At 43.4% G+C, this 25,197-nt stretch overlaps 1 protein-coding gene across 2 annotated transcripts; it reads left to right on the forward strand.

The window, feature by feature from the left end:
- The first annotated feature begins 552 nt into the window (after nt 1–552).
- OTULIN (OTU deubiquitinase with linear linkage specificity) lies at nt 553–23,775 on the forward strand. 2 transcript variants are annotated; one of them, XM_053397134.1, is made up of 9 exons: nt 553–650; nt 4,260–4,504; nt 6,801–7,130; nt 13,947–14,023; nt 16,128–16,231; nt 19,186–19,329; nt 19,800–19,925; nt 22,127–22,396; nt 23,528–23,775. In XM_053397134.1, the coding sequence occupies exons 2-9, from the start codon at nt 4,302–4,304 to the stop codon at nt 23,720–23,722; spliced, it is 1,449 nt and encodes a 482-aa protein (XP_053253109.1). In that variant the 5' UTR covers nt 553–650; nt 4,260–4,301; the 3' UTR covers nt 23,723–23,775. The 2 variants fall into 2 exon arrangements, with proteins under 2 accessions (XP_053253109.1, XP_053253110.1); XM_053397135.1 differs by lacking the exon at nt 6,801–7,130.
- The last annotated feature ends 1,422 nt before the right edge of the window (nt 23,776–25,197 follow it).

A 25,197-nucleotide genomic window follows, 5' to 3' on the forward strand; every position in this document is an offset into this window, starting at 1 on the left:
ATTTAATTATTATTATTACTATTACTACTATTATTATTACTACTACTACTATTATTATCACTATTATTATTACTATTATTACTATTATTATTTTATTGTTACACATTTGTTCATTTATTCATACCCCGCATTTTCCCCTGGCGTAATACACACACACATATTATATACATTATATATACAGTAATGTAATATTAAGACCTTATTCATGGAAGGCAATCTTACTCGGCTACGAGCGACCGCCGAAGAAGCAGATATAAAATATATCATATATACAATTCTATATAATAGAACACAGCATGTTGATCTATAGTAATACAACTTTTTAAAAAATAAGCAATATGGTATAAAATAATACATTCATTCTACACGATATAATAATACATATGCCATTGTTATCTGCATCCGACTGTCTCAGGAGACCATGAAGGGGGTGAAGTCAATCCGTTCGAGATTTATAGTTTTTATCAATGCAATGCAATGCAACCCGGAACTTGGCTTCGTAGGTGTACCCGGAAGTTAGCTCGGCACGTGTGAGTCTGTAGGTTGTAAGTTTATAGAGGAAACGCGGAAGCAAAGGGAAGTAGATAGATATAGATATATATTTAAAGTAGAGCCGGACATTGAATGATGAAACCACTGCTGCTACCGAGGTAATTTCAAATCTTATGATTATGGTTATTCTTATTATTTCCGCTGCGCCCTGCAAAAGGCGAGAGATCCGATTGCCCCGCCCCGCGCCTTGCGCCCGATCCTGTCCGCGCGCATCTGCCCGGAAATTTCCAAAGGGCTGCTGGGCGGAAAGCGCAGCGCCGCCGCCGCCGCCCCAGTAGAACCCCGGCCAGGCTCTCTTGCCTCTTCCAGGGGCTCCCTCTCCCGACACGCGGCTGCTGGGCTGGGCTTGATTCCGCCGAGGCTTACTCCCGAGTAAAACCACAAAGGAGAAGCGTGCCTGATCAGGATTGCAGACCGCCCCAGCCCCGAACTCGCTTTCCTGGAAGCAACCCCCGCTGGGTTCGCTTAGGATTGCAGACCTTTCCCAAGTGTCCCTAATTTTCCAGGGACGTCCCTAATTTAGAGAAGCCGTCCCGGTTTCTGATTTGATCCCAGTTAAGATCAGAGCTTTTTCCACCCCCTAGAAAAAGGGGGTGCAGGAACTCCCACCGCCGCTTTTGGGGACGGACAACCCTAAGTCGCTGAGCTTCTTTCAAAAGGATGTCAAAGTGGTTGGGCTATTTTTAGAGAGCCATCAAAGTGGTTGGACTGTTTTTTAGGGAGCCATCAAAGGGGTTGGGCTATTTTTTAGGGAGCCATCAAAGTGGTTGGGCTATTTTTTTAGGGAGCCATCAAAGGGGTTGGGCTATTTTTTAGGGAGCCATCAAAGGGATTGAGCTATTTTTTAGGGAGCCATCAAAGGGGTTGGGCTATTTTTAGGGAGCCATCAAAGGGGTTGGGCTATTTTTAGGGAGCCATCAAAGTGGTTGGGCTATTTTTTAGGGAGCCATCAAAGTGGTTGGGCTATTTTTTAGGGAGCCATCAAAGGGGTTGGGCTATTTTTTAGGGAGCCATCAAAGGGATTGAGCTATTTTTTAGGGAGCCATCAAAGGGGTTGGGCTATTTTTAGGGAGCCATCAAAGGGGTTGGGCTATTTTTAGGGAGCCATCAAAGGGGTTGGGCTATGTTTTAGGGAGCCATCAAAGGGGTTGGGCTATTTTTTAGGGAGCCATCAAAGGGGTTGGGCTATTTTTTAGGGAGCCATCAAAGGGGTTGGGCTATTTTTTAGGGAGCCATCAAAGGGGTTGGGCTATTTTTTACGGAGCCACCAAAATGGTTGGGCTTTTTTTAGGGATCCGCCAAAAACACACGTCTCGTCACACCTCCCTTATAGAGCTTCCTTCGGAAGAGAAAAGAATCACTGAAAAAAGCGTACGACATGCGAACTCCCGATCCATCCAAATCTCCCCACCCAGAAAACGCGCCGCTTGCCCGCAGCACCGGTATGATTATGGGCACAGAGAGGACAGGTGATGGAACCCTCAGGGCAGGTTCCGGAACAAAGTCCCGGAGTGTTCCGGCTGAAAAAAAGCCCTGCTTAGGATGTCCTTATTTTCATTGGAGAAATGTTGGAGGGTATGGAGTTATCCATGGGACACGGGTGGCGCTGTGGGTTAAACCACTGAGCCTAGGACTTGCCGATCAGAAGGTTGGCGGTTCGAATCCCCGCGGCGGGGTGAGCTCCCTTTGCTCCTGCCAACCTAGCAGTTCAAAAGCACATCAAAGTGTAAGTAGATAAATAGGTACCACTCTGGTGGGAAGGTAAACGGCGTTTCCGTGCGCTGCTCTGGTTCGCCAGAAAGCGGCTTAGTCATGCTGGCCACATGACCTGGAAGCTGTACGCCGGCTCCCTCGGCCAATAAAGCGAGATGAGCACCGCAACCCCAGAGTCGGCCACGACTGGACCTAATGGTCAGGGGTCCCTTTACCTTTATGGAGTTATCTGACCCCCTCCAAGCCTTCTGAAGGCAATCTTGCATAGGGAAGTGTTTTTTTAAAAATGTTTAATTATGTTTTTACATACGTTGGAAGCTGCCCAGAGTGGCTGGGGCAACCCAGTAAGATGTGCGGGGTATGCAGTGGTGCTTGGCAAGACGAAATTAATTCGTTACGCGAGTTTTGTCATCTTGCGATTTTTTTCGTCTTGCGAAGCACGGTGTCGGGAAAGTTTTGGAAAAGCTTCAAAAATCACCAAAGTCTTTAAAAACCTCAAAAAAGGCTACCACACCGCGTGCCATGAGTTGCTCCTCGAAGTCAAGTCGCAACTGTATTAACGGTGTTAAGAAAAAGGAAACAAACTTGCAAGACGTTTCTGTCTTGCGAAGCAAGCCCATAGGGAAAATCGTCTTGCGAAGCAGCTCAAAAAACAAAAAACCCTTTCGTCTATCGAGTTTTTTGACTTGTGAGACATTCGTCTTGCGAGGTACCACTGTAAATCCAGTGGTACCTCTGGTTACGTACTTAATTCGTTCCAGAGGTCCGTTCCTAACCTGAAATTGTTCTTAACCTGAGGTACCACTTTAGCTAATGGGGCCTCCCGCTGCTGCCGCACGATTTCTGTTCTCATCCTGAAGCAAAGTTCTTAACCTGAGGTACTATTTCTGGGTTACCGGAGTCTGTAACCTGAAGCGTATGTAACCCGAGGTACCACTGTAGTCAAATTATTATAGAATGGGAAGCGTCCCTATTTTCATCGGAGAAATGTTGGAGTGTATGGGGTTGTGTTGCCCCCTCCAAGTCTATCCTTTGAGACAGTGGCAAATGCTGTGGCTTGTAACGCAAGGCGTGATCATAGAATTGTAGAGTTGGAAGGGATCCCCTGAGTCATCTAGTCCAACCCCCAGCTGTGCAGGAATCTTTTTGCCCAAATTGGGGCTCGAACCCATTACCCTGAGAGTATCATGCTCTACCGGCTGAGCTACCTGGGAAACTGATCCTTGCTTGCTCCCAGCATTGCAATGATGATGATGATGATGATGATGATGATTACTACTACTACTACTACAAACTCCCCTAGCCCTTGTTTACACTCATTTTTTAAAAAGCAAACTGTTAAAGGGACTACCTTTTACAATAATTTATTATTATTATTTTAATGGTTGCCATCAATTGGATTTTAATTAATTTTTATAATGAAATGTTTTTAGAATGTTGCACTATTTTATTGTTATTATTATTATTATTATTATTATTACCTAGGATTTCTCAAAATTCCTTCCTCCTGATGGATCTCTCTTTTTTCCAATTTTTTTAATTGGTTTTCCAAATTTATAACAAACATAAACAACAAAAAAGAAAAACATTACAGTATAAAAAAAGAAGCAAACAGACAGACAGACAAACATTTATCCTAACTGTTATAATCCCACTTTTGTTACCATTGTTATATGACTTCCTCAGATCCCCCTAGCTGAGTTTCCATATAACTCATTGCAGCAGTTTTCCAATACTGTTTTCAAATAAAATTAACTTGGTCAATTAACATCTTTCTTTCTTTTCATATTTACTTCTATCCATAGTGTTATGCAATTTAACATACTTAACTCCTAGGCCAATCTGGTACTCACAAGTAATTCTACTTATATTATCTTAGCATATTTAACTAAATAATCCTTAAATTTCTTCCATTCATCTTGGTACTCCTCCACTTTCTGGTTGCGGATTTTGATGGATCTCTCTCTCTTTTCCTGATTCCCCTTCCTCTAAAGCGGTGGTTTGCAACTTCAAAGAGGCTTTTCTGCCCTGCAGAGATGAGCGCAGATAAGGACGGACAGCTTTGCAGGCCTCCGGATGGGAGAAAGACTGTCCTCGCTGCTGCTGAGGGACATGAAAACAAACCGACTGGGCCAAAACCAGTTCCGGAAAGGCAGGTTAGCACCAGCCCCGGCATTGCAACTCTTACAGACAATACTAAGCGATTTAAGCTAAGTAGCAGCCAGGCCACCCAAGAAAGGTAAGCGCTTTCGTTAACCACGGATTAATAGGGTTTAAAAATAAAGCCGAGGATTTGCTTATGTTTCTGTTTCATCAATTCGATTTGTGTGTTACCTCTTTGGGTAACATCTAAGCTGCATTATTTGTCATAGTAAAAGGTGGTAAGATTCAGAGATGAGAAATACACATATCCGTTCCCTTTGCCAGCTGCCCCTACACACACACACACACACAGAGGAACATTTTGAATAGTTCACATACAAGCTTCGTAGTTGAATTCCTTCCCCTCCTCTCTGTAAAATGCCGGTGCAGAGAGAATAAAGTCCTGTTTGTCTGACTGGCTCCCGCAAACACACATGCACTTCATAAATAGCGAAACTGCAAATAATCTTGATTATTTGATTTCTGGTTGTGTTGCACTCAGGAAGAGTAAATTATTCTGCTTTGTGTATGATCAATTTCCTATTAAAAAAATCACTTGTGCGCATGCCGTCTGTTTTGCTGTGCATAGGCAAGATGTGAGACATTGTTCTGATGGTCTTTTGTAATTAAATTAGCACATAGATCAGCCTCATTACATACAATTACATGCATGTTCGGAGAAACACCAATTCCTACACAGGAGTGCTTATTTCACCATATATAAAATATTGGGAAGGAGCTACAGTTGTCAGCATTCCCTAGGAATAATAATTTATAATAATAATAATGTATTATTTATACCCTGCCCATCTGGCTGAGTTTCCCCAGCCACTCTGGGCGGCTTCCAATCAAGTGTTAAGAACAATACAGCACTAAATATTAAAAACTTCCCTAAACAGGGCTGCCTTCAGATGTCTTTTAAAGATAAGATAGCTGCTTATTTCCTTCACATCTGAAGGGAGGGCGTTCCACAGGGCAGGCGCCACTACCAAAAAGGCCCTCTGTCTGGTTCCCTGTAACCTCACTTCTCGCAATGAGGGAACTGCCAGAAGGCCCTCGGCGATGGATCTCAGTGTCCGGGCTGAATGATGGGGGTGGAGACGCTCCTTCAGGTATACAGGACCGAGGTCGTTTAGGGCTTTAAAGGTCAGCACCAACACTTTGAATTGTGCTCAGAAATGTACTGGGAGCCAATGCAGATCTCTCAGGACCGGTGTTATGTGGTCCCGGCGGCCACTCCCAGTCACAAGTCTAGCTGCCGCATTCTGGATTAATTGCAGTTTCCGGGTCACCTTCAAAGGTAGCCCCACGTAGAGCGCATTGCAGTAGTCCAAGCAGGAGATAACTAGAGCATGCACCACTCTGGCAAGACAGTCCGTAGGCAGGTAGGGTCTCAGTCTGCGTACCAGGTGGAGCTGGTAGACAGCCGCCCTGGACACAGAAGTAACCAACGCCTCCATGGACAACTGTGAGTCCAAAGAGAGATTTACTGCTAAACCACTGTGCCAATTGTAGCTCTGTTAGGTAAATAGGGGTCTCCTAACGACTTTCAGGACATTGTTAAAACTACAGCTCCCAGGAGAGCAGGGCAATTAAAAGTGGTATGATAATGGCTTTAAATGTACCATGCAGATGCAGCCATTGTTCCCTTGACTGTTGATTAACTTTCAAGGAGAGATGTTGCAAAGTTGTTTTGTAGGCACAGAGAGAATGTGAACATTTGAGGAGGCTGGTAAAATTGCTAGGATCAATTAATTAAAAAATATGGGGTGAGTGGAGGTTTGGTTTCTAAAATACTGAGATTATTGGCTGGGCGCTTTCTGTAAAAATGTGATCAGCACGCTTATTGTGCAAGGACAATTCTCATGCAGCCAAGACTGGTTGCAAATCCCTCTTGGGTTTATGCTCAATGGCAAGCTTGGGTTTTCTGCTCTGTAACTTGCGAAGAAACAGCTCTTCCTGGAATATTGAAGATGCCCATTTTCTTTGCTTCAGGAAGCAAACTTCTACCACTTGCAGTTAGTGAGTTAATTTTGAATATGCCGAAAGATAAGAGAAAGGGGAATATATGTGAAAAACAAGCCCACATTAATTACGGTTTACATTGTCTGGTTTTTTTACTTTAAGGGGCTGATACAAATGTGTATTGATTTCATCATAAGAATATTGCAGACTAAATGCAATGTCTACATCTGGTCAGAAACCTGGGAATTAAGACCACATGCAAGTTCAGTTAATCATGTGAAATGATGCTATGCAAATTAGGCTTGCTCGATCCATTATTCAGACACCCCACCCCATGTTGCTTCGTGTCTCATTTGGACTATTTGAACTGTGTAAGAGTGAATAAGCTTTTAAGCCTCACAGAGGCTTTTCATATATTTCTCTCATAGCCCTGGGATGTCACAGCCAATGGCGAGGAAGGCAACTGGTCCTTCCGTTACCGCAGAAGAGAAGCGGAAAAAAAGTATTTTTGGTATACAGTTTTCTAAAAACAAAAAGGAAAAATGCACTCCTCATGACAAAATGTCTTCCATAAGTTCAAGCATGAGCTACAAAGGGAGCCCTGCGTTGACCGTCAAAGAAGATGGCGACAATTGCACAAAGAGGACCCAGACAGAGGTCTCAAAACTATCTCGACCCCACCAAGATAATTCTCACAGAAGTAAAGAAAACCTACCTGCCTCGCTCATCACTTCCCCAATGGAATCGTCTGTAGACTAGTGAGTTTTTGTCATTAAAGTTTTGCTGAAGAAGCCTTTTCAGACCTGTGACTTTACCATATTTTTCCAGATGCTAAATAGGTCATAGAAGTTATTTTATTGGAAGAATGAGCAAGTTTCCATGTGCGATGGGTTCATTCTTCAGACAAATGCAAAACGTGGTCCTTGCAAACTGTGTTTTGCGAATAGAAAGTTTGCTTGGAAAAACATGGGCTTTTCCCTTCCTTCTGTAGCACAGATCTTCTCTTTTGCATGGTCTGCCTTAACTACCCTTTGATATTTACTTCTGCGCCCGCACTAACCGTGGTTAAGGCTAACCCGGTTGCTGCTTTAATCTAGAATTGCTAGGCCATTTCAAGCTTTGCTTTCAAATCCTGATCACAATTTAAACCTCAGTTCATCGGTTCTTTCAAAGTGTTTCTTTGTATTGGGGGACCAATGGGTAAAACCATTTATTTTCAGCAAATCTTCCTGTTTGGTGTGTTGATACTGATTTCACCTTGCAATCACCATGGTAAGTGTTCTGGTGCCTGTAGAAAATAAGTAACTGCAGGATGAAGAAGCCAGCCTGAAATTCTGTTTTGATCCTTTGTTTGGGAGATAAGGCGTTCTGATTACCCAGCCTCTATTTCTAGGCCAAACCTTACAAGCCTATGTACAAAACCTCTCAAATGTTCCTAGTAAAAGATGAAAGTGCTATATTAAAATGTAAAACAACTAAAAGGGGGCTTAAGTATTTTCCATTGTTTGGTGGCCAATATTACCGCAGATGTTAGAAATCTGATGTAACGAAAACTTCTGCCCATGTAGAATCCAGTCAGGCATTTGAGATGCTAAATAGGTATTGCTCCGGTGAGGAAAGTTAAAGGCGTTTCCATGCGCTGCTCTGGTTTCAACAGAAGCGGCTTAGTCATGCTGGCCACATGACCCGGAAAAACTGCCTGCGGACAAACGTCAGCTTCCTCAGCCAGTAAAGCAAGATGAATGCCGCAACCCCAGAGCCGTTCGTGACTGGACTGAACTGTCAGGGGTCCTTTATGTGAATAGCAAACAGAGTAACCATTTGAGCAGAAGCAGTTCAAGTGTAGACTTGCCAAGCTAAATATTGTCCAGTCACAAAAACAATAGCAAGTTTCCTCATACCCCCAAATGGATTGTTAATACCCCTCACTGAAGAAATGTACAAAAATTAAGCTTCGCACCCCTAAAATGGCACAACCTCATACCCCAGGCAGAACAATTGGCAGCTTTTTAGAGCAATGTTGTACCCATTTCGCTTCCAGGGTGTGGAAAGACGAAGGGGTCGAGCCCTATGTGCAGGAAGCTGGCGAAAAGCAAGCTGGTGTAAGTTAAAGCCAGCATAAAGTTACACAACTCTAGTTCCATTCAGCAGTGGAGCAGAGGAGCTGCTACTTGTCTGCCTACGCCTGGCAGAGAGGGAAACAAGCCTTTAAAATAAGGTGGTGCCTTGGTTCTCAAACTTAATCCGTTCCGGAAGTCCGTTCCAAAACCAAAGCGCTCCAAAACCAAGGCACGCTTTCCCATAGAAAGTAATGCAAAATGGATTACAGTGGTACCTTGGCTTACATATGCTTCAGGTTACATACGCTTCAGGTTACACACTCCGCTAACCCAAAAATAGTGCTTCAGGTTAAAAACTTTGCTTCAGGATGAGAACAGAAATCGTGCTCCAGCGGCGCGACAACAGCAGGAGGCCCCATTAGCTAAAGTGGTGCTTCAGGTTAAGAACAGTTTCAGGTTAAGAATGGACCTCCGGAACGAATTAAGTACTTAACCTGAGGTAGCACTGTAATCCATTCCAAACTTTTAAAAATAACCCTTAAAACAGCAATTTAACATGAATTTTACTATTTTAACGAGACCATTGATCCATAAAATGAAAGCAATAAACAATGTACTGCAGTCACACAATCAGTAGCTGAACTGGGTACCACACAGTCACAAAAACAAAACAAAAAAGCCACAAAAACGCAAAATAAGTAGCAAAAGCAGACAGTCCTCAGTGTAACACTCAAATCGGAAGCGTAACATTCAAAACAGAGTATGTTCAGCTTCCGAAAAATGTTCGCGAACCAAAACATTTACTTCTGGGTTTGCAGTGTTTGGGTTCCAAGTTGTTTCAGTACCAATCATTTGAGAAACAAGATACCACTGTACTGCGTTGCTGGCTTAATTTATGCTAGGTTGCCAGGACATATGACTGAGTTTGAACGGGTTTGGGATCCAGCCTAAGTCCCTTCTCTCTTTAAGATCCACTGAACCTGGCTCAGGAAGGATGGGGGAGATGCTCTGTAGTTACAGCTGAGCCGAGGATGGGAAATGGAGATCCGCTGGATCCATTCATCCCAATGGATCTAGTTCCCATGGAAATTGCCCCCGTACTTGGCAGCTTGTCCAGAGCTTTGAAACAAACCAGATGAGGCATCCAAACTTCTGACAAAAGCAAAACTTCTGGCAGCAAAAGCCTTCTTTCGTTGAAAGGAGAGGTGTTGTTTTAGAGGCCAAGGCTGTTGGACAAATAAGCCACATACCAGGACCTAAAAGCTACCTTTGTTTTTCAAGTCTCTGTCCGTCACGGATTGCTGTCTTCTCCTGCCCAGTAGGATGATTTAGCATGCATTTTGATGGCGATGATGTACCTGCTCCTCCAGCTCCCTCGCTGCTTGCTCGCCCGGCCACAGTAAGTACTTCTGAGATTAATTTTGGGGTTAGATTCATTTGATAGCAACCTCTTTCTGGTGTTGAGACACTCTCCTTCAGAACAGCCACCACCTGAATTAGCCAAACTGTCGGGTTGGATCCAGAGTCGCAGAAGCAAAAGAAAATCCCGCGGTGGCATGATTCTCTGGAGTGTTGCACAAGCCCCAGGAGCTACAAATTCCAGATGGGCTTAGCACAAGTATAGACCAGAGATTGCAGAAGCTAGTGGATGCACATTGTTGTTGTTGTTGTTTAGTCGTGTCCGACTCTTCGTGACCCCATGGACCAGAGCACGCCAGGCACTCCTGTCTTCCACTGCCTCCCGCAGTTTGGTCAGACTCATGTTTGTGGCTTCGAGAACACTGTCCAACCATCTCGTCCTCTGTCGTCCCCTTCTCCTTGTGCCCTCCATCTTTCCCAACATCAGGGTCTTTTCCAGGCAGTCTTCTCTTCTCATGAGGTGGCCAAAGTATTGGAGCCTCAGCTTCACGATCTTTCCTTCCAGTGAGCACTCAGGGCTGATTTTCTTCAGAATGGAGAGGTTTGATCTTCTTGCAGTCCATGGGACTCTCAAGAGTCTCCTCCAGCACCATAATTCAAAAGCATCAATTCTTCGGCGATCAGCCTTCTTTATGGTCCAGCTCTCGCTTCCATACATTACTACTGGGAAAACCATAGCTTTAACTATACGGATGCACATTGCTAGTTCTCTTTTCTTGTGTTAAGTTGGAAAAACTCTTTCTGCTCAAAGAAAATGGCTCCTGGAAGATCTGCTCTAGATCTAACCCAGGCTTCCTCAAACTTGGTCCTCCAGATGTTTTTGAGACTACAATTCCCATCATCCCTGACCACTGGTCCCGCTAGCTAGGGATCATGGGAGTTGTAGGCCAAAAACATCTGGAGAGCCAAGATTGAGGAAGCCAGATCTATTGTATTACTTCTTAATTTATATCCCACTTTTATTTATTTTATTCCATTCCATCGCAACTATTCAACCTCCCAAATTTTCAACACCTCTTGCTATGGTTTGACCCCTTTCCATTTTAACAGTACATATTCTACAAACACACCTTCTCCTCAAAATTATTTCTCCGGCATAATTCCCCGTCTTACCTTAATGGCTCATGTTAATTTATCATTAATAGCTACAGTGAGGGGGGGAAAGTATTTGTTCCTCTGCTAAATTTGCCCGTTTGCCCCCTGACGAAGATAGGGGATCAAATACTTATTTCACTCATTATAATGCACATCAATCTCTGACTTTTGTCTTCTGGGTTTCCGGGGGTTTTCCTGTTGTTATTCTGTCTCTCACAGCTACAATAAACCTACCATTAAAATTATGGACTGGCCATTTCTTCGTCAGAGGACAAACAGGCAAATTTAGCAGGGGATCAAATTCAACAACCTTACCTAAAATAGCTCAACAACTTATGTGTCCGAATTTTTACTTTTTGAAATATGGCGACTCTAACTATTGTCTCCAATTTCAATTTCAATTCAGCCACCTAAAAGCCTGAATAAACATGAGTGTTTTTGAATTCCTCCTGAAAGTTAATAATGGTGGAGACAGATGTGTCTCACTTGGGGGACATTCCACAACTTTAGGCGGGTACCTGAGTCTCTTGGGATGCGGGCCATAATGTGTCCTAGATGTGATGCCCTTGATGTGATGTAACCTTATGCTGATTGCCTTCAAATTAAGCCCCATATGAATTCAGAAGGATGTTACTCCCAAGTATCTGAACACAAGATTGCTGTTTTACATGTGTGGATTTGTTTTTTTGTTTTAATGTAGCAGAAGCTTTGTTAGACTGCTTTTTGAATATAATGTGATTTTTTTTATTTCCCTTCTTTTATGATTCCAAAGGTTTTGCCATCACCAACAAAATGCATTCTAAATCTGGGAGGCAACAATCTGATACTGTTAGAGATCTTAAGATCTTAAGAAAAGGTGTGTCTTCATTATTACTTGCTTTTGACTTTTTTTGGAGTATTTGCAACTTGTAAAGTTTTTTCTTTTCTTTTTTACTGTTACTCAAATGAATGTACAGTCGACGCCCATTTGGTTGACTCCAACCAAGTCATTGTGTGAGCAGGTAGAATCGCATGAGCACTGAGGTCCAGCTCCGAGGGCCTTCTGGCAGTTCCCTCACTGCGAGAAGCGAGGGAACAGGGAACACTTTCCACCCTGTGGAACGCCCTCCCATCAGTTGTCAAGGAAATAAGTAATTATGTAAACTTTAGAAGACATCTGAGGGCAGCCCTGTACAGTCATATCTTGGTTCTCGAATGGCTTAGTTGACGAACAAATCAGCTCCCAAACATCGCAAACCCAGAAGTAAGTTTGCGAATGTTTTTCAGAAGCCGGAGGTCCGACGCAGCTTCCGTTTGACTGCAGGAAGCTCCTGCACCAACTGGAAGCTGCGCCTTGGTTTTCAAACAGTTTTGGGAGTTGAGCAGACTCCCAGAATGGATTCAGTTCGAGAACCAAGGTACGACTGTACAGTGGTGCCTCGCAAGACGAAATTAATTCGTTCCGCAAGTTTTTTCTTCTTGCGAGTTTTTCGTCTTGCGAAGCACGGTTTCCCATAGGAATGCATTAAAAATCAATTAATGCGTTCCTATGGAGACCGCTTGCCAGGCTGGCGGTGCGGAGAAGGGCTTTTCTCCCCACCGCAAGCCTTCAGGACAGGTACGGGAACAGAGGGGAAGGCGCACAGCGCTTCTCCTCTGTTCCCGGGGCTTGCGGTGGGAGGAGGGTTTTTCCTCCCCACCGCCAACATTCAGAACAGCATTCTGAATGTTGGCAGTGGGAAGGAAAACCCTCCTCCCACCGCAAGTCTTCAGGACAGCCTTCCGAAGGCTGGCGGCGGGAGGAGGTCTCTCCGCCCTACCGCCTGCCTTCGGAGGAGGTCCGAGGACAGTGGGGAAGACGCACTGCGCTTCCCCGCTGTCCCGGAGATTTCCCTATGGGCTTTCGTCTTGCGAAGGAAGCCCATAGGGAAATTCGTTTTGCGAAGCGCCTCCAAAACGGAAAACCCTTTCGTCTAGCGGGTTTTCCGTCTTGCGAGGCGTTCGTCTTGCGGGGCACCACTGTATAGGGAAGCTGCGCAGGGTGGCTGGGGCTAACAAAATTATTAAGGAAACTCCTGACCCTCCACACCCAAATCTCCTCCAGAGGCTTGAAGGAACAGAGTTTGTCTTCTTCTTTTTTGCGGGAAGACACTCAGGGGGAGGATGAGAGGGGAGGCAAGAGTTCTGTTGTGCTTGCAGATATTGTCCTTCTCATACGACGACTTCGTTGGATACAACCCACAATCGCTGAAAACAACCTTGTTTCTTATTAATAGCTATTTACTCCAGGATTGGGAAATCTTTTTCAGCCCAAGGTCGACACTGGCTTTTAGGGAGTCTCCTGGGGGCAGTATGATGGCGGTGGGCGGGGCCAGAACCAAAAGTGGGCGGAGCAACAGAGGCAACTCCGCACTTTACCCGAAATTCTGCATTCCACCCACACAAAATCCAGGGTTTTCTATACTGTACTTCCGGTCAAGATGGCGGCAGGCTAGGCAGTCAGCTCCAGAGCTCCACAAATTTTAACTGAGTTTTAAATGATTTTATCTCGTTTTAACTCGCTTTAGACCAAGTATTTTATTTTTCTTAATCACAACTGTTTCTTTTAACTTGGAGCTTGAGAGCAGAAGAATGTTGAGCTGTGAGCAGAGAAAGTGCCGGATGAGTCAGCGCTTTGCAGATAAGGAACAATAGACGACACCATTAATCTTGAAAGCCTGTGACTCCCACAGCAAAGGAGCTCAACAAATTGGTTTTAATTACTCCGTACTTTACCCAAAATTCTGCATTCCACCCACACAAAATCCAGGGTTTTCTATACTGTACTTGCCTCTCCTCATTTATGCAACCGAGAGCCATGATCATAATTCTAGAATGGTGGTGCCAAGGGCCAATTAGTGAGGTCTTAAAGGCCGCATCCTGTCCCTGGGCCAAAGGTTCCCCACTCCGGAGTTAACTCAAAGAAATGTCTACGGATTAGCCCTTTGCCATTATGTGAAGTGTGTATTGATGTTGTTGCAGCGAGGAGGACATGTACCGTGATGCGGAAGAAATAGAGAGAGAAAAAGTATTGCTTGTGTGTGGGACAGGCTCCTCAGGTACATTTCAGCGCTACGCATATAGAGCATGATGTATTAGTTGAATTCTGTGTAAAGTAGAGGTGAGCAGACTCTCTGTGAGCGTTGCCCTCAGGGGAGCTTCCTGCCACCTGCCAACCCCAGAGGAAATAACAGAACCTATAGCATCAGGACTTGGGGGGCAGTGGGACCGGAGCCTTGACTGCCCCCACCTTAACGCCCTGCAGCAAAATGAGTTGTAAAGTTTCACCCCAAACACACCCTCATTCCCAGCGATAGTCTATTGCTGCCTTCTAGAGTAGGATTGGGTGATATATCAATATATCACCCAGTAACGGTTTGAACATGCATATCGTGATACAGTGGAACCTCGGTTTTCGAGCGTCTCGGAAGCCGAACACCGAAAACCCAGAAGTGAATGGTTCCGTTTTTGAATGCGCCTCAGAAGTCAAACGGCTTCTGAGGCAAGTTTCTCCATTTTCTCCATCGAAATTGCCACCCCCCTGTTGCGCCTCGGTTGTCGAATGTTTCAGAAGTCGAACCGTCTTCCGGAACGGATTACATTCGACCACGGAGGTTCCACTGTATCGGTTTCATAGCTTTTGATCTGGCAATATATCGCAAATCATGTTGTGTGTTAGGGCTGGGCGATATTTCATCTAAAACCAGTTTGAAGTCCATATCATGATATTGGTTTCATAATTTTTGACCTGCCAATCTATTACAAATCGTGATGTGTGCGTGTGTGCACGCGCTATGCAAAACATCACAATGTGGGGAAAACTGTGAATCCAGCCTCTGCATAGCTCCATCCTTTTTTCAGACATTGTGATATATCACTATATATTGCAATGTTTAGCTGCTGATTCAGGCGGATAGCCGTGTTGACCTGTCATAGTCATAATAAATAACAAGATGAAAGATGAAAAAGATCATTTTTAATAATTCCAGTGGCACCTTGAAGATCAACAATGGGATGGTTAAACAAGATATGTTCAAAAATACAATAATAGTTTTGACTCCGTGCTAGCATTCGAGTGATAAAGGAACTAAAAGGAGGTGGACAACAATTAAGGATTTATTATGTTTTCAGAATGTATTGAAAAAATTATAGAGAGAGGTTTATTGTTTTGTGTACATTCAAATGTACGATAAAATATATGCAAAGGGACTTGACAGGAAGTCAAAGTTGAAGAAAAGATTTTGGAAGATAAAAGGGAAAAAAATATTTACTTTCATTATTATTTTGTGTTCGGGTGTGGGTGTCTGCACATATGTTTGTTTTTGTATGCAATGTTTGGGAGGAAAAAGACGGTAAATAACAAATAACAAACTAAATATTGATGTATGTAATTTTTATTTCTTCATTATATTTAGTGGTAGTATGAAAATTTTTTTTAAAAAGTAAAAGCTTTCAAGGTATGAGGTTTCATATGTAATACACACTTCCTCTCCTCTGATTAAGTCTGTATTACACACGAAAGCTCATACCTTGAAAGCTTATATTTAGTTGATCTTTAAGGTGCCTCTGGAATTACTAAAAATGATTTTTTTCATATTTCATCTTTTTATTTATTATGATAATGTTTAGCTGGTGATACATCACGATGTTGAAAACCAGATATCGCAGAAAGACTGCAATTAGCCTTTCCACGCAATCCCAACAAAGCTAGGCATGTAAAGCCAGGCTTTATGTTGGAGGAAGCAAATATTAGACCAGAATATCCTAAAAGGGACAAGAGCAGTGTGGGTGGGCAGTCCTTCATCTCAACTTATTTATTTTCAAGGAAGATTTCCCTGCAAGTCTTGCCCCACACCCCACTATTCCTGCACCCACCTGTGAGACACTCCTTTTGCTCGTCAGAAATAAGTGTGAGCTCTTTAGAGAAGACTTGATTAAATGTCAAAATGGAATAGATTGAAGAAATTTAAGTAGTTTGTACCGAAGCTGATAATCTTCCTGAGTGCCCTTCACCCAGGCTCAGGGGTCTTGCAGCCAAAGAGGCCTGCAATTTCCATAAATGTATATACAGATTGGCTTTTTTTTCTGTAATGCAGAAGAGAACTGTGCTTCTTTTGACTTTCCCCCACTAAAATGGATTCTCTTTTCCTAATTGCAATTCAGATTTTCCAGAAAATAAGCTAAGTGTTGAACCAGAAGTCGGCATCATGGATTATTGTCAAAAAGAATGGAGAGGAACCACCTCGCAGGCCAAATGTATAAGGAAGGTCTGATCTCATTTTCTTGCAATAGTGCATAGGCTTGTGTACAACAAAATCCCACCTGGTAGCAGGGTGGATTTGATTTAAAATCACTAAGTCAGTAAGACTTGATTTAAATCATCTTTTTACAGAAAGACTCATTCTTACTGGTGTAACCTTAATATTTACAATCAGATGAGGGTTTCATTTTTGGAATCATAAATTTTCAGAGTAGTTTTTACAGTTATATCAGAAATTACTGATTTGGTTATACAGTGGTACCTCAGGTTACAGACGCTTCAGGTTACAGACGCTTCATGTTACAGACTCCGCTAACCCAGAAATAGTACCTCGGGTTAAGAACTTGCTTCAGGATGAGAACAGAAATTGTGCGGTGGCGGTGCAGTGGCAGTGGGAGGCCCCATTAGCTAAAGTGGTACCTCAGGTTAGGAACAGTTTCAGGTTAAGAACAGACCTCCAGAACGAATTAAGTTCTTAACCCGAGGTACCACTGTACCGTTAGAAATACATAGACAAGTAATTATGAAATTATTGTGAGGTTTAATAAGTTAACTGTTTATATTTGGACGACTTTTCTGCTGTACTTTATTGGAAGGAGAAAAACAATCATTTCCTTAATAACAATTTAAACAACTTATTTAACTAAAACAATAACATTATAGCACGTGTATCCATGTTTGTTAACTGATGCAGCTAATTTTTTTTAAAAAACTTACACTGAGTTTTAGCACACATGAAAAACTTAAAACAAATCCTTATTTCCTGATGAATAGCCTTTTGACTATAATGTAACTTAAACAGAAAACTATCTTTAGAAAGATTTTTCCTCCAAAAGCATTTTATCTTAAAAATCTGATTTTAATTAAAAATAAATAAATCTGTTTTTTGTTTTGTTTGTTTTTTAAATCATTGATTTTTTTATCCACCCTGCCTGGAAGTAGACTCACTGACTACAGCAGATGTAAATTAGTTATAACTAAAGCCTATTGATTTTGATGGCCTACTCAAAGTATGGTTTGGTTGGCTACAACTCATAACTTTTTAAAATAAGTAAAGAAATGGATATATCCTTTAGGTGTTGTATTTCGCTTAAATATCCAATACCTAGACATTGATGTTTAGAATAGTTTCATTCTATATATTTTTATTTACTTAAAATATTTATAGGTTGCCTTTCTGAGCAGAATTCTCAAGGCTGTTTATTCAAATAATAGCTACTACCACTTGAACAGTAAAAAATTCCAATTTAATCACGTTATTAATGAATAGAACAATAGTACATATTGAGCCTGGAAATGAAGCCACCAGCCAAAAGCAGCACTGTAGTGAGACAGAATATAATCTGGGAGTAAGCTGCTGGAAACTAATAATAATAATAATAAATAAATAATTATACTCCACCCATCTGACTGGGTTGCCCCAACTGCTCTGGGCGGCTTCCAACATATATAAAAGCATAATAAAACATCTAACATCCCTAAACAGGGTTGCCTTCAGATGTCTTCTAAAAGTTGTATAGTTATTTATCTCCTTGGCATCTGATGTGAGGGTGTTCCACAGGGTGGGCACCACTACTGAGAAGGCCCTCTGTCTGGTTCCCCGTAGCTTCACTTCTTGTAGTGAGGAAACTGCCATTCTTCAAGGCTTTCTGAAAATCTTAAGCATGTTAACTTCATGGAAGTCAACTAGAAGTGAGTTCCACAGTCCTGTGGCGACAAATGCCATCTCCCTCTTGCCCACAAAATTCACTGATACTGGTGCTTTGCCAAACAAGAAGGGCCTCCATTAAGAAGCAGGCCAGTTGTTTGCGGATGCAGGTGGTCCTTCAAATAAATCTGACCCATGCTGTTTTGGGCTTTCCCATTTGGACAATAGGGCCATGATCTCAAACGCTGGACAAGTTAAGCTTCGGCGCCAAATTCAAAAGGAAGAACTGGGAACGCACTTCTTGAATTTGGCATCTTTTTCCTCTCCCCCTCTCTGCTTGAAAGATTAAAGCCAGCATGTTTCAGTGACCTCATTCTGAACCATTGTGTGTTTCTGGGCCATCTTTAAAGGCAGCCCCATGTAGATCACATTGTAGTAGACCGTCTCGCCAGAGTGGTACATGCTCTGGTTATCTCTCGCTTGGACTACTGCAATGCTCTCTACGTGGGGCTACCTTTGAAGGTGACCCGGAAACTACACCTAATCCAGAATGCGGCAGCTAGACTGGTGACTGGGAGCGGCAGCCGAGACCATATAACACCGGTCTTGAAAGACCTACACTGGCTCCCAGTATGTTTCCGAGCACAATTCAAAGTGTTGCTGCTGACCTTTAAAGCCCTAAATGGCCTCGGTCCAGTATACCTGAAGGAGCATCTCCACCTCCATCGTTCTGCCCGGACACTGAGGTCCAGCACCGAGGGCCTTCTGGCGGTTCCCTCGCTACGAGAAGCCAAGTTACAGGGAACCAGGCAGAGGGCCTTCTTGGTAGTGGCACCCGCTCTATGGAACGCCCTCCCACCAGATGTCAAAGAGAAAAACAACTACCAAACTTTTAGAAGACATCTAAAGGCAGCCCTGTTTAGGGAAGCTTTTAATGTTTAATAGGTTATTGTATTTTAGTGTTCTGTTGGAAGCCGCCCAGAGTGGCTGGGGAAACCCAGCCAGATGGGCGGGGTATAAATAATAAATTATTATTGTTGTTGTTGTTGTTGTTGTTGTTGTTGTTGCTGTAGTAGTAGTAGTCATGCCTAAATGCAATGAGGGCATGGGTTACTGTGGCCTGATCTCTCCAGATAGAGTCACAGTATGTGCTTTGTCATCTGAGGGACTGCTACCCCATTGAGATTTCAAATTCTTGAGTGATGCTTCTATAAACCAGGCCTCATTTTGGGCTCCTGCACGTGAAGTTTTTGATTTATTTTTTGTTTGTTTGGGTGTGTGCATCTAATAGTAGTTTTTTGTTCTTTGTACAGGGCTACGAAGCAGTTTCACAGAAATTTATTTCGATAAGGAGAGTGCGAGGGGATAACTATTGTGCCGTCAGAGCGACGCTGTTTCAAGCCCTTAGCCAGGCTGTTCAGCTTCCTGCCTGGCTGAAGAGAGAGGACATGATGTTGGTAGGTCGCCAACTTCCAGCACATCTCTTGATAGAACAAAACAATGGTAGCTTTTGCTTAGCAGGTATTTGTATAGGCTTGTTCGCCTGCCACAAATTATTTTTTAACTAATACCTGTGTATTCAGAGGAGAAAACACAAAAGCAAAAGGCACACGATACAAGTTTTCTTTCTCATTGTGCAGTATTCTAAAGCAGTGTTTCCCAACCTTGGGCCTCCAGCTGTTTTTGGACTACAACTCCCATCATCCCTAGCTAGCAAGACCAGTGGTCAGGGATGATGGGAATTGTAGTTCAAAAACAGCTGGAGGCCCAAGGTTGGGAAACACTGTTCTAAAGTACCCATTCTGGTCAAAGAACCTTTGGCCAGCAGAAATTAGATGCTCTGATTAAATAAAAACATATCACTAGATAATGAGTTGCCTTGTCGAATTTCTGGTAAAGACTAACTTTTATCTTCTGAAAATTGTAGCTCCCAGAGAAACTGATGGAGAAATACGGCTGGATCGCGCAATGGCAGCTCAGGCAAAAATGGACCAGCAAAGTTGAAAACTTGGTGGATGAAATTAAAGACTGTTTAATGCTACTAAAAAGCAAGGTTTGACAAATTCTGCATTCTTAGCTCACCTTACTGTCAGTTCCACATTTCTAACTATTTTAAAACAAGCAATTGGGAGATTGGAATTAGCTGGGGACTAGATGGCAGTCCAATGATCAAGGCGGCAATTTCTGCATGTGCTGCAGAGGGAAGGACAGTCATGGCCAAACATGGCCATCCAGATGTTTTGGGACTACAACTCCCATCATCACTAGCTAACAGGACCAGTGGTCAGGGACGATGGGAATTGTAGTCCCAAAACAGCTGGAGGGCCAAGTTTGGCCATGCCTGATCCTAGGAGAAGGGAAACTCTGATCCTAAACCTCCTCTGCCTTGTGAGATATCTTCCGGAGAAGAGAAGGCTAAGGAGTAAACCTTACACCAGCCTTTCTCAACCTGTGGGTCCCCAGATGTTGTTGAACTACAACTCCCATCACCCCTAGGTAGCAGGGCCAGAGCTCAGGGATGATGGGAGTTGTAGTCCAACAGCATCTGGGGACCCACAGGTTGAAAAAGGCTGCCTTACACAAAGCCAGAGTGGAGTCCCTAAGATGGCTGGATAGCGCCTTGTTTTTGTGGTTTTTTTATTATTATTACTCCAGCATCTCATGCAGCCAAGCTGGTGCCAAACGTATTGTTCTGCTTTCCTTTGGACCACATCAGCAGGGCCGAGAGGGGTGGGGCGGTCTTGTTGCCTGGGCAGCCCAGGACCTCCCTACACACTGCCCAGGTTTGAGCCCTGGGGAGATCACGCAGCAGTTTGGCTTCACCGGCGGAGACACACTCCGTTGTCTCTTTGATTAAAACAACAGACGGCAGTTTTAATCACACCACTTCAGCAAGAATCAGTCCACACACTGAAACAGATTTCTCTGGGCAAATTACCCTTCCAGATCCTTTCCGGTGTTCACATGTTTGATGGGGGGAAAGATCGTTCTGGTGCCATGTTGGTACAATACTTATTGTAATTCTTGTTACTGGTTGCTGTTTAATAGATATTTTGCTCAGTAGTCATTAATGCTATGTTGGTGCAATGTTACTTATTATCTAATAGTGGCACTTTCTTTATGAATTTGATTTGCTCAGTCTAGTGCTTTAGTTTATTTCAGCTGAAATTTAATTTCATGTAGCTATTACTGTACCTGGTTTCGCACTCGGACTTGTTTGTGGAAGCGTGATGTGCAATTATGAAATCAAGGTTTTGAAATTAAGCCCTTGTCTTTTAACTCACCAATCAATCAAATAATCTAAGTCTTAAATGTTTATAGATTACCAACACCACAGTATAGATACTCTTATGAGATGCTAGCAGCACTTTGCTACTTGGCGTTGCTTGTGAATTCTAAGAAGCCCCAAAATCATGGCAGTTTTGGAAGGTTCAGCCTTCCCTCTTGATTCAAAATGGTGTTCAGTCGTTTCCAAGTATCTATAGCTCCTTGATCTTCAGAACTGTCATGCAAAATTTGGGAACGCTATCTTAAGAGGTGTCCAAATGCATAGTGAAAAAACAACTTTCCAAAATATTGAGTAGAAGAATGAAGGAAGTTTGAGAACCTACAGTTGATTGGAGCCACTCTAATTCTTCCCCCGCCCCCAGTAATCATTTATATTTTCTCTTTCATTCCCTGCTACACTAATACATCACAACCAAATGAAACCCCCTGGCCTGCAACCTCACCAATTTAATGTCGCCCTTTATGGATAAAAGGGACGCGGGTGGCGCTGTGGGTTAAACTTGCCGATCGGAAGGTCGGTGGTTCGAATCCCCTTGACGGGGCGAGCTCCCGTTGCTTGGTCCCTGCTCCTGCCAACCTAGCGGTTCGAAAGTACGTCAAAGTGCAAGTAGATAAATAGGTACTGCTCCGGCAGGAAGGTAAACGGTGATTCCGTGCGCTGCTCTGGTTCGCCAGAAGCGGCTTAGCCATGCTGGCCACATGACCCGGAAGCTATACACCGGCTCCCTTGGCCAATAAAGCGAGATGAGCGCTGCAACCCCAGAGTCGGCCACGACTGGACCTAATGGTCAGGGGTCCCTTTACCTTTACCTTTATGGATAAAAGCTTTCACGGATGGTTTTAGAGATCTGAATCCATGCTGGCCAGAAGGGATACTGTTTGCATTCTTTAGCGTTGTTCACACTGGACTTTTATTTCTTGCTGTTATTCTTGCAATTCCATTCATTCGTGTGTTTGCCTTTACAGTGGAAACATATGAGTGAAATGAAAGCCCTCGCCGAGAGGCAAGTGGCTTGCGATGAGCTTTTCAGAAGTGAGGAGGATGAATACAAACTCTACGAAGCTGTGAAATTTCTCATGCTCAATACGGCGATCCATTTGTACGAAGACAACGAGAAGGGGAAGGAGGTCCCCGTTTTCGCCTGGCTTCTCTTTGCCCGGGATACATCCAGCAATCCTTCCCAGCTGATGGAAAACCACTTGAATCAACTCGGTCACACGGGAGGCCTTGAACAAGTAAGTTCCTCACGTTCAACTGAAACGGAATCTAACATTTGTTCCCTGCTGTTCATTAGGAGCAGGGGAAGCAGATGTTGGTTTGGTGCAGTCCAGAACTCAACCTTTATAGGCCGAAGCAGGACCTGCCAAGCAAAGTAGCAGGGAATCTCAAGAGAATCTCAAGTCTACAATTCTGACTTTGATGTTTCTCCTAATGCATAACCGAAATCTGTGGTCTTGCAATTTCCAGTCTCCTTTGGGCGTTCTCCTTAAGCAGAGGTTGGCCGGCTATCGGTCAGGGATGCTGAAGGTTGCATCCTGCACTGAGAAGTGGGAATTGGACCAGAAGACCTCCAAGGTCCTTGCCAACTGCATTGATCACTGAAAAAACAAATCCAGTGCTTACACTGGCATTTCCCTCTGAGTATATAACTACAGGTGAAACTCGAAAAATTAGAATATCATAATATTCATCAGCTACAATTATAACAAATTACGCCATAATCATCACAATTGTAACAAATAAAGGCTTGACATATCTCGCTTTGCATGTCATGAGTCTATCTCATATATTAAAGGTAAAGGGGCCCCTGACCATTAGGTCCAGTAGTGGCCGACTCTGGGGTTGCGGCGCTCATCTTGCTTTATTGGCCGAGGGAGCCGGCGTACAGCTTCCGGGTCATGTGGCCAGCATGACTAAGCCGCTTCTGGCAAACCAGAGCAGCACATGGAAATGACATTTACCTTCCCGCCAGAGCGGTACCTATTTATCTACTTGCACTTTGACGTGCTTTTGAACTGCTAGGTTGGCAGGAGCAGGGACTGAACAACAGGAGCTCATCTCGTCGTGGGGATTCGAACCGCCGACCTTCTGATCGGCAAGTCCTAGCCTCTGTGGTTTAACCCACAGCGCCACCTGCGTCCCAGAATACATGTCCAGAATACATTTGGCCAAATCGGTTGTTTGTCTTTTTAAATAATGCACACAATTTTTTTTCACTTTCTCCCCTCGATACCTAGGTGGAGATGTTTCTCCTGGCTTACGCCCGTCCCAGAATACATGTCCAGAATACATTTGGCCAAATCGGTTGTTTGTCTTTTTAAATAATGCACGCAATTTTTTTTTCACTTTCTCCCCTCGATACCTAGGTGGAGATGTTTCTCCTGGCTTACGCCCTGCAACACACCATCCAGGTCTATCGACTCTATAAGTACAACACAGATGAATTCATCACCCTTTACCCCAACGACCCAGAAGAGGCCTGGCCAATTGTAACCCTTATAACTGAAGATGACAGACATTATAATATTCCTGCTCGAGTGTGCGAAGAGACTAGTTTGTAAAAAAACAAAAAAGAAAACAGGTGCGTAAATGGAATAAACAACTTAAAAGCAAATCTTCTTAGTTTCCGGTTTATTTTTTTCCCCAGCAAAGGCAGTTAAATTTTCAACACTTTGGTGCAAACTTCTGAAATTAAAATCCTAATACAATGTACAGTGGTACTTCAGGTTAAGTACTTAATTCGTTCCGGAGGTCCGTTCTTAACCTGAAACTGTTCTTAACCTGAAGCACCACTTTAGCTAATGGGGCCTCCTGCTGCTGCCGCGCCGCCGGAGCACAATTTCTGTTCTCATCCTGAAGCAAAGTTCTTAACCTGAAGCACTATTTCTGGGTTAGCGGAGTCTGTAACCTGAAGCGTCTGTAACTTGAAGCGTATGTAACCCGAGGTACCACTGTAGTTCCAAGTATTTTTGTTTCACTAATAGGCAAAAATAGTTTGTCCTGTCTATTGGATAAATTTCTTTAAAAGGTTAATTTTTAACCAAGATGCAGCCATTCTCTTCCATGGGAAGCGATGATGCCCACTTCAAATGCAAGACGTGTTGATTTCCGAAACAGTATTTGCCATACGAATCAAGACACCGAAAGAATCAACTCTGAACTCATGTTTGCAATATTTGTGACCAAGCCCAGGAGATCCAAGTACAGAAGCAGTTTCTGCCCAGAGATGCTCCTACTGGATCTGCAGGCACATTGTGTGTATCAATCTGCACACGTCTCAAGACAGCATCCCTATTTGCACTAATAATAATAATAATCATGATTTTATTATTTAATACCTCGCCCATCTGGCTGGGTTGCCCCAGCCACTGTAGGTGTGGCTTATGAATTGGCATTTGCAATGCAGATGAGAATACACATCTCCAAGCCACTTTTCCCAAGCAATGGACGCGTTGCTGCGTGTAACCATGTATGTGGAGTGGAGCCATTATGTGCAGCTTAAGAGGTTGGTTGAAACATTGGTATGTTTTTCGTCCACAGGACACAGCTGCTGCGGTGACCTTAAGAGCTTCTAGGAGAAATGCAACAGGAAGCTTATCGCTGATTACTCTTAATCCTCTTCAGGGTTATTTTAACCCCCACGTTTGCAGGCACGGAAAGGCTAAGAGAGAGAGACCAGAGCTGCCCTGTTTTTACTGAACAATAATTATACATACTATATCAACCTTCTGAGAAAAATACAAAACATTAAACAAAGCCACAAAGACTTGCAAACTACCCAGCCTAAAATGAACTTATAATGTCCGGTTTCAATAGATTTTCCAAATGCTTAACTCAGTCTAAGCAAATCAGTCTCTTAAGCTTAAGCCAAGAAAGAGTATTCTCTATAAGATTGAATATCAATACAGTGGTGCCCCGCAAGACGAATGCCTCGCAAGACGAAAAACCCGCTAGACGAAAGGGTTTTCCGTTTTTGAGTTGCTTCGCAAGACGATTTTCCCTATGGGCTTGCTTCGGAAGACGGAAACGTATTGCG

This window comes from Podarcis raffonei, chromosome 7 (assembly GCF_027172205.1).
Source record: "Podarcis raffonei isolate rPodRaf1 chromosome 7, rPodRaf1.pri, whole genome shotgun sequence".
NCBI classification, from domain to species: Eukaryota; Metazoa; Chordata; class Lepidosauria; order Squamata; family Lacertidae; genus Podarcis; species Podarcis raffonei.

Bases quoted from the DNA above. Each gene is read 5' to 3' on its own strand.
- OTULIN (XM_053397134.1), top strand. From the start codon at position 4,302: ATGAGCGCAGATAAGGACGGACAGCTTTGCAGGCCTCCGGATGGGAGA. The intron at 4,505-6,800 runs GTAAGCGCTTTC...TTTCTCTCATAG, and splicing joins AGCCAGGCCACCCAAGAAAG to CCCTGGGATGTCACAGCCAA. The intron at 14,024-16,127 runs GTACATTTCAGC...ATTGCAATTCAG, and splicing joins GTGTGGGACAGGCTCCTCAG to ATTTTCCAGAAAATAAGCTA.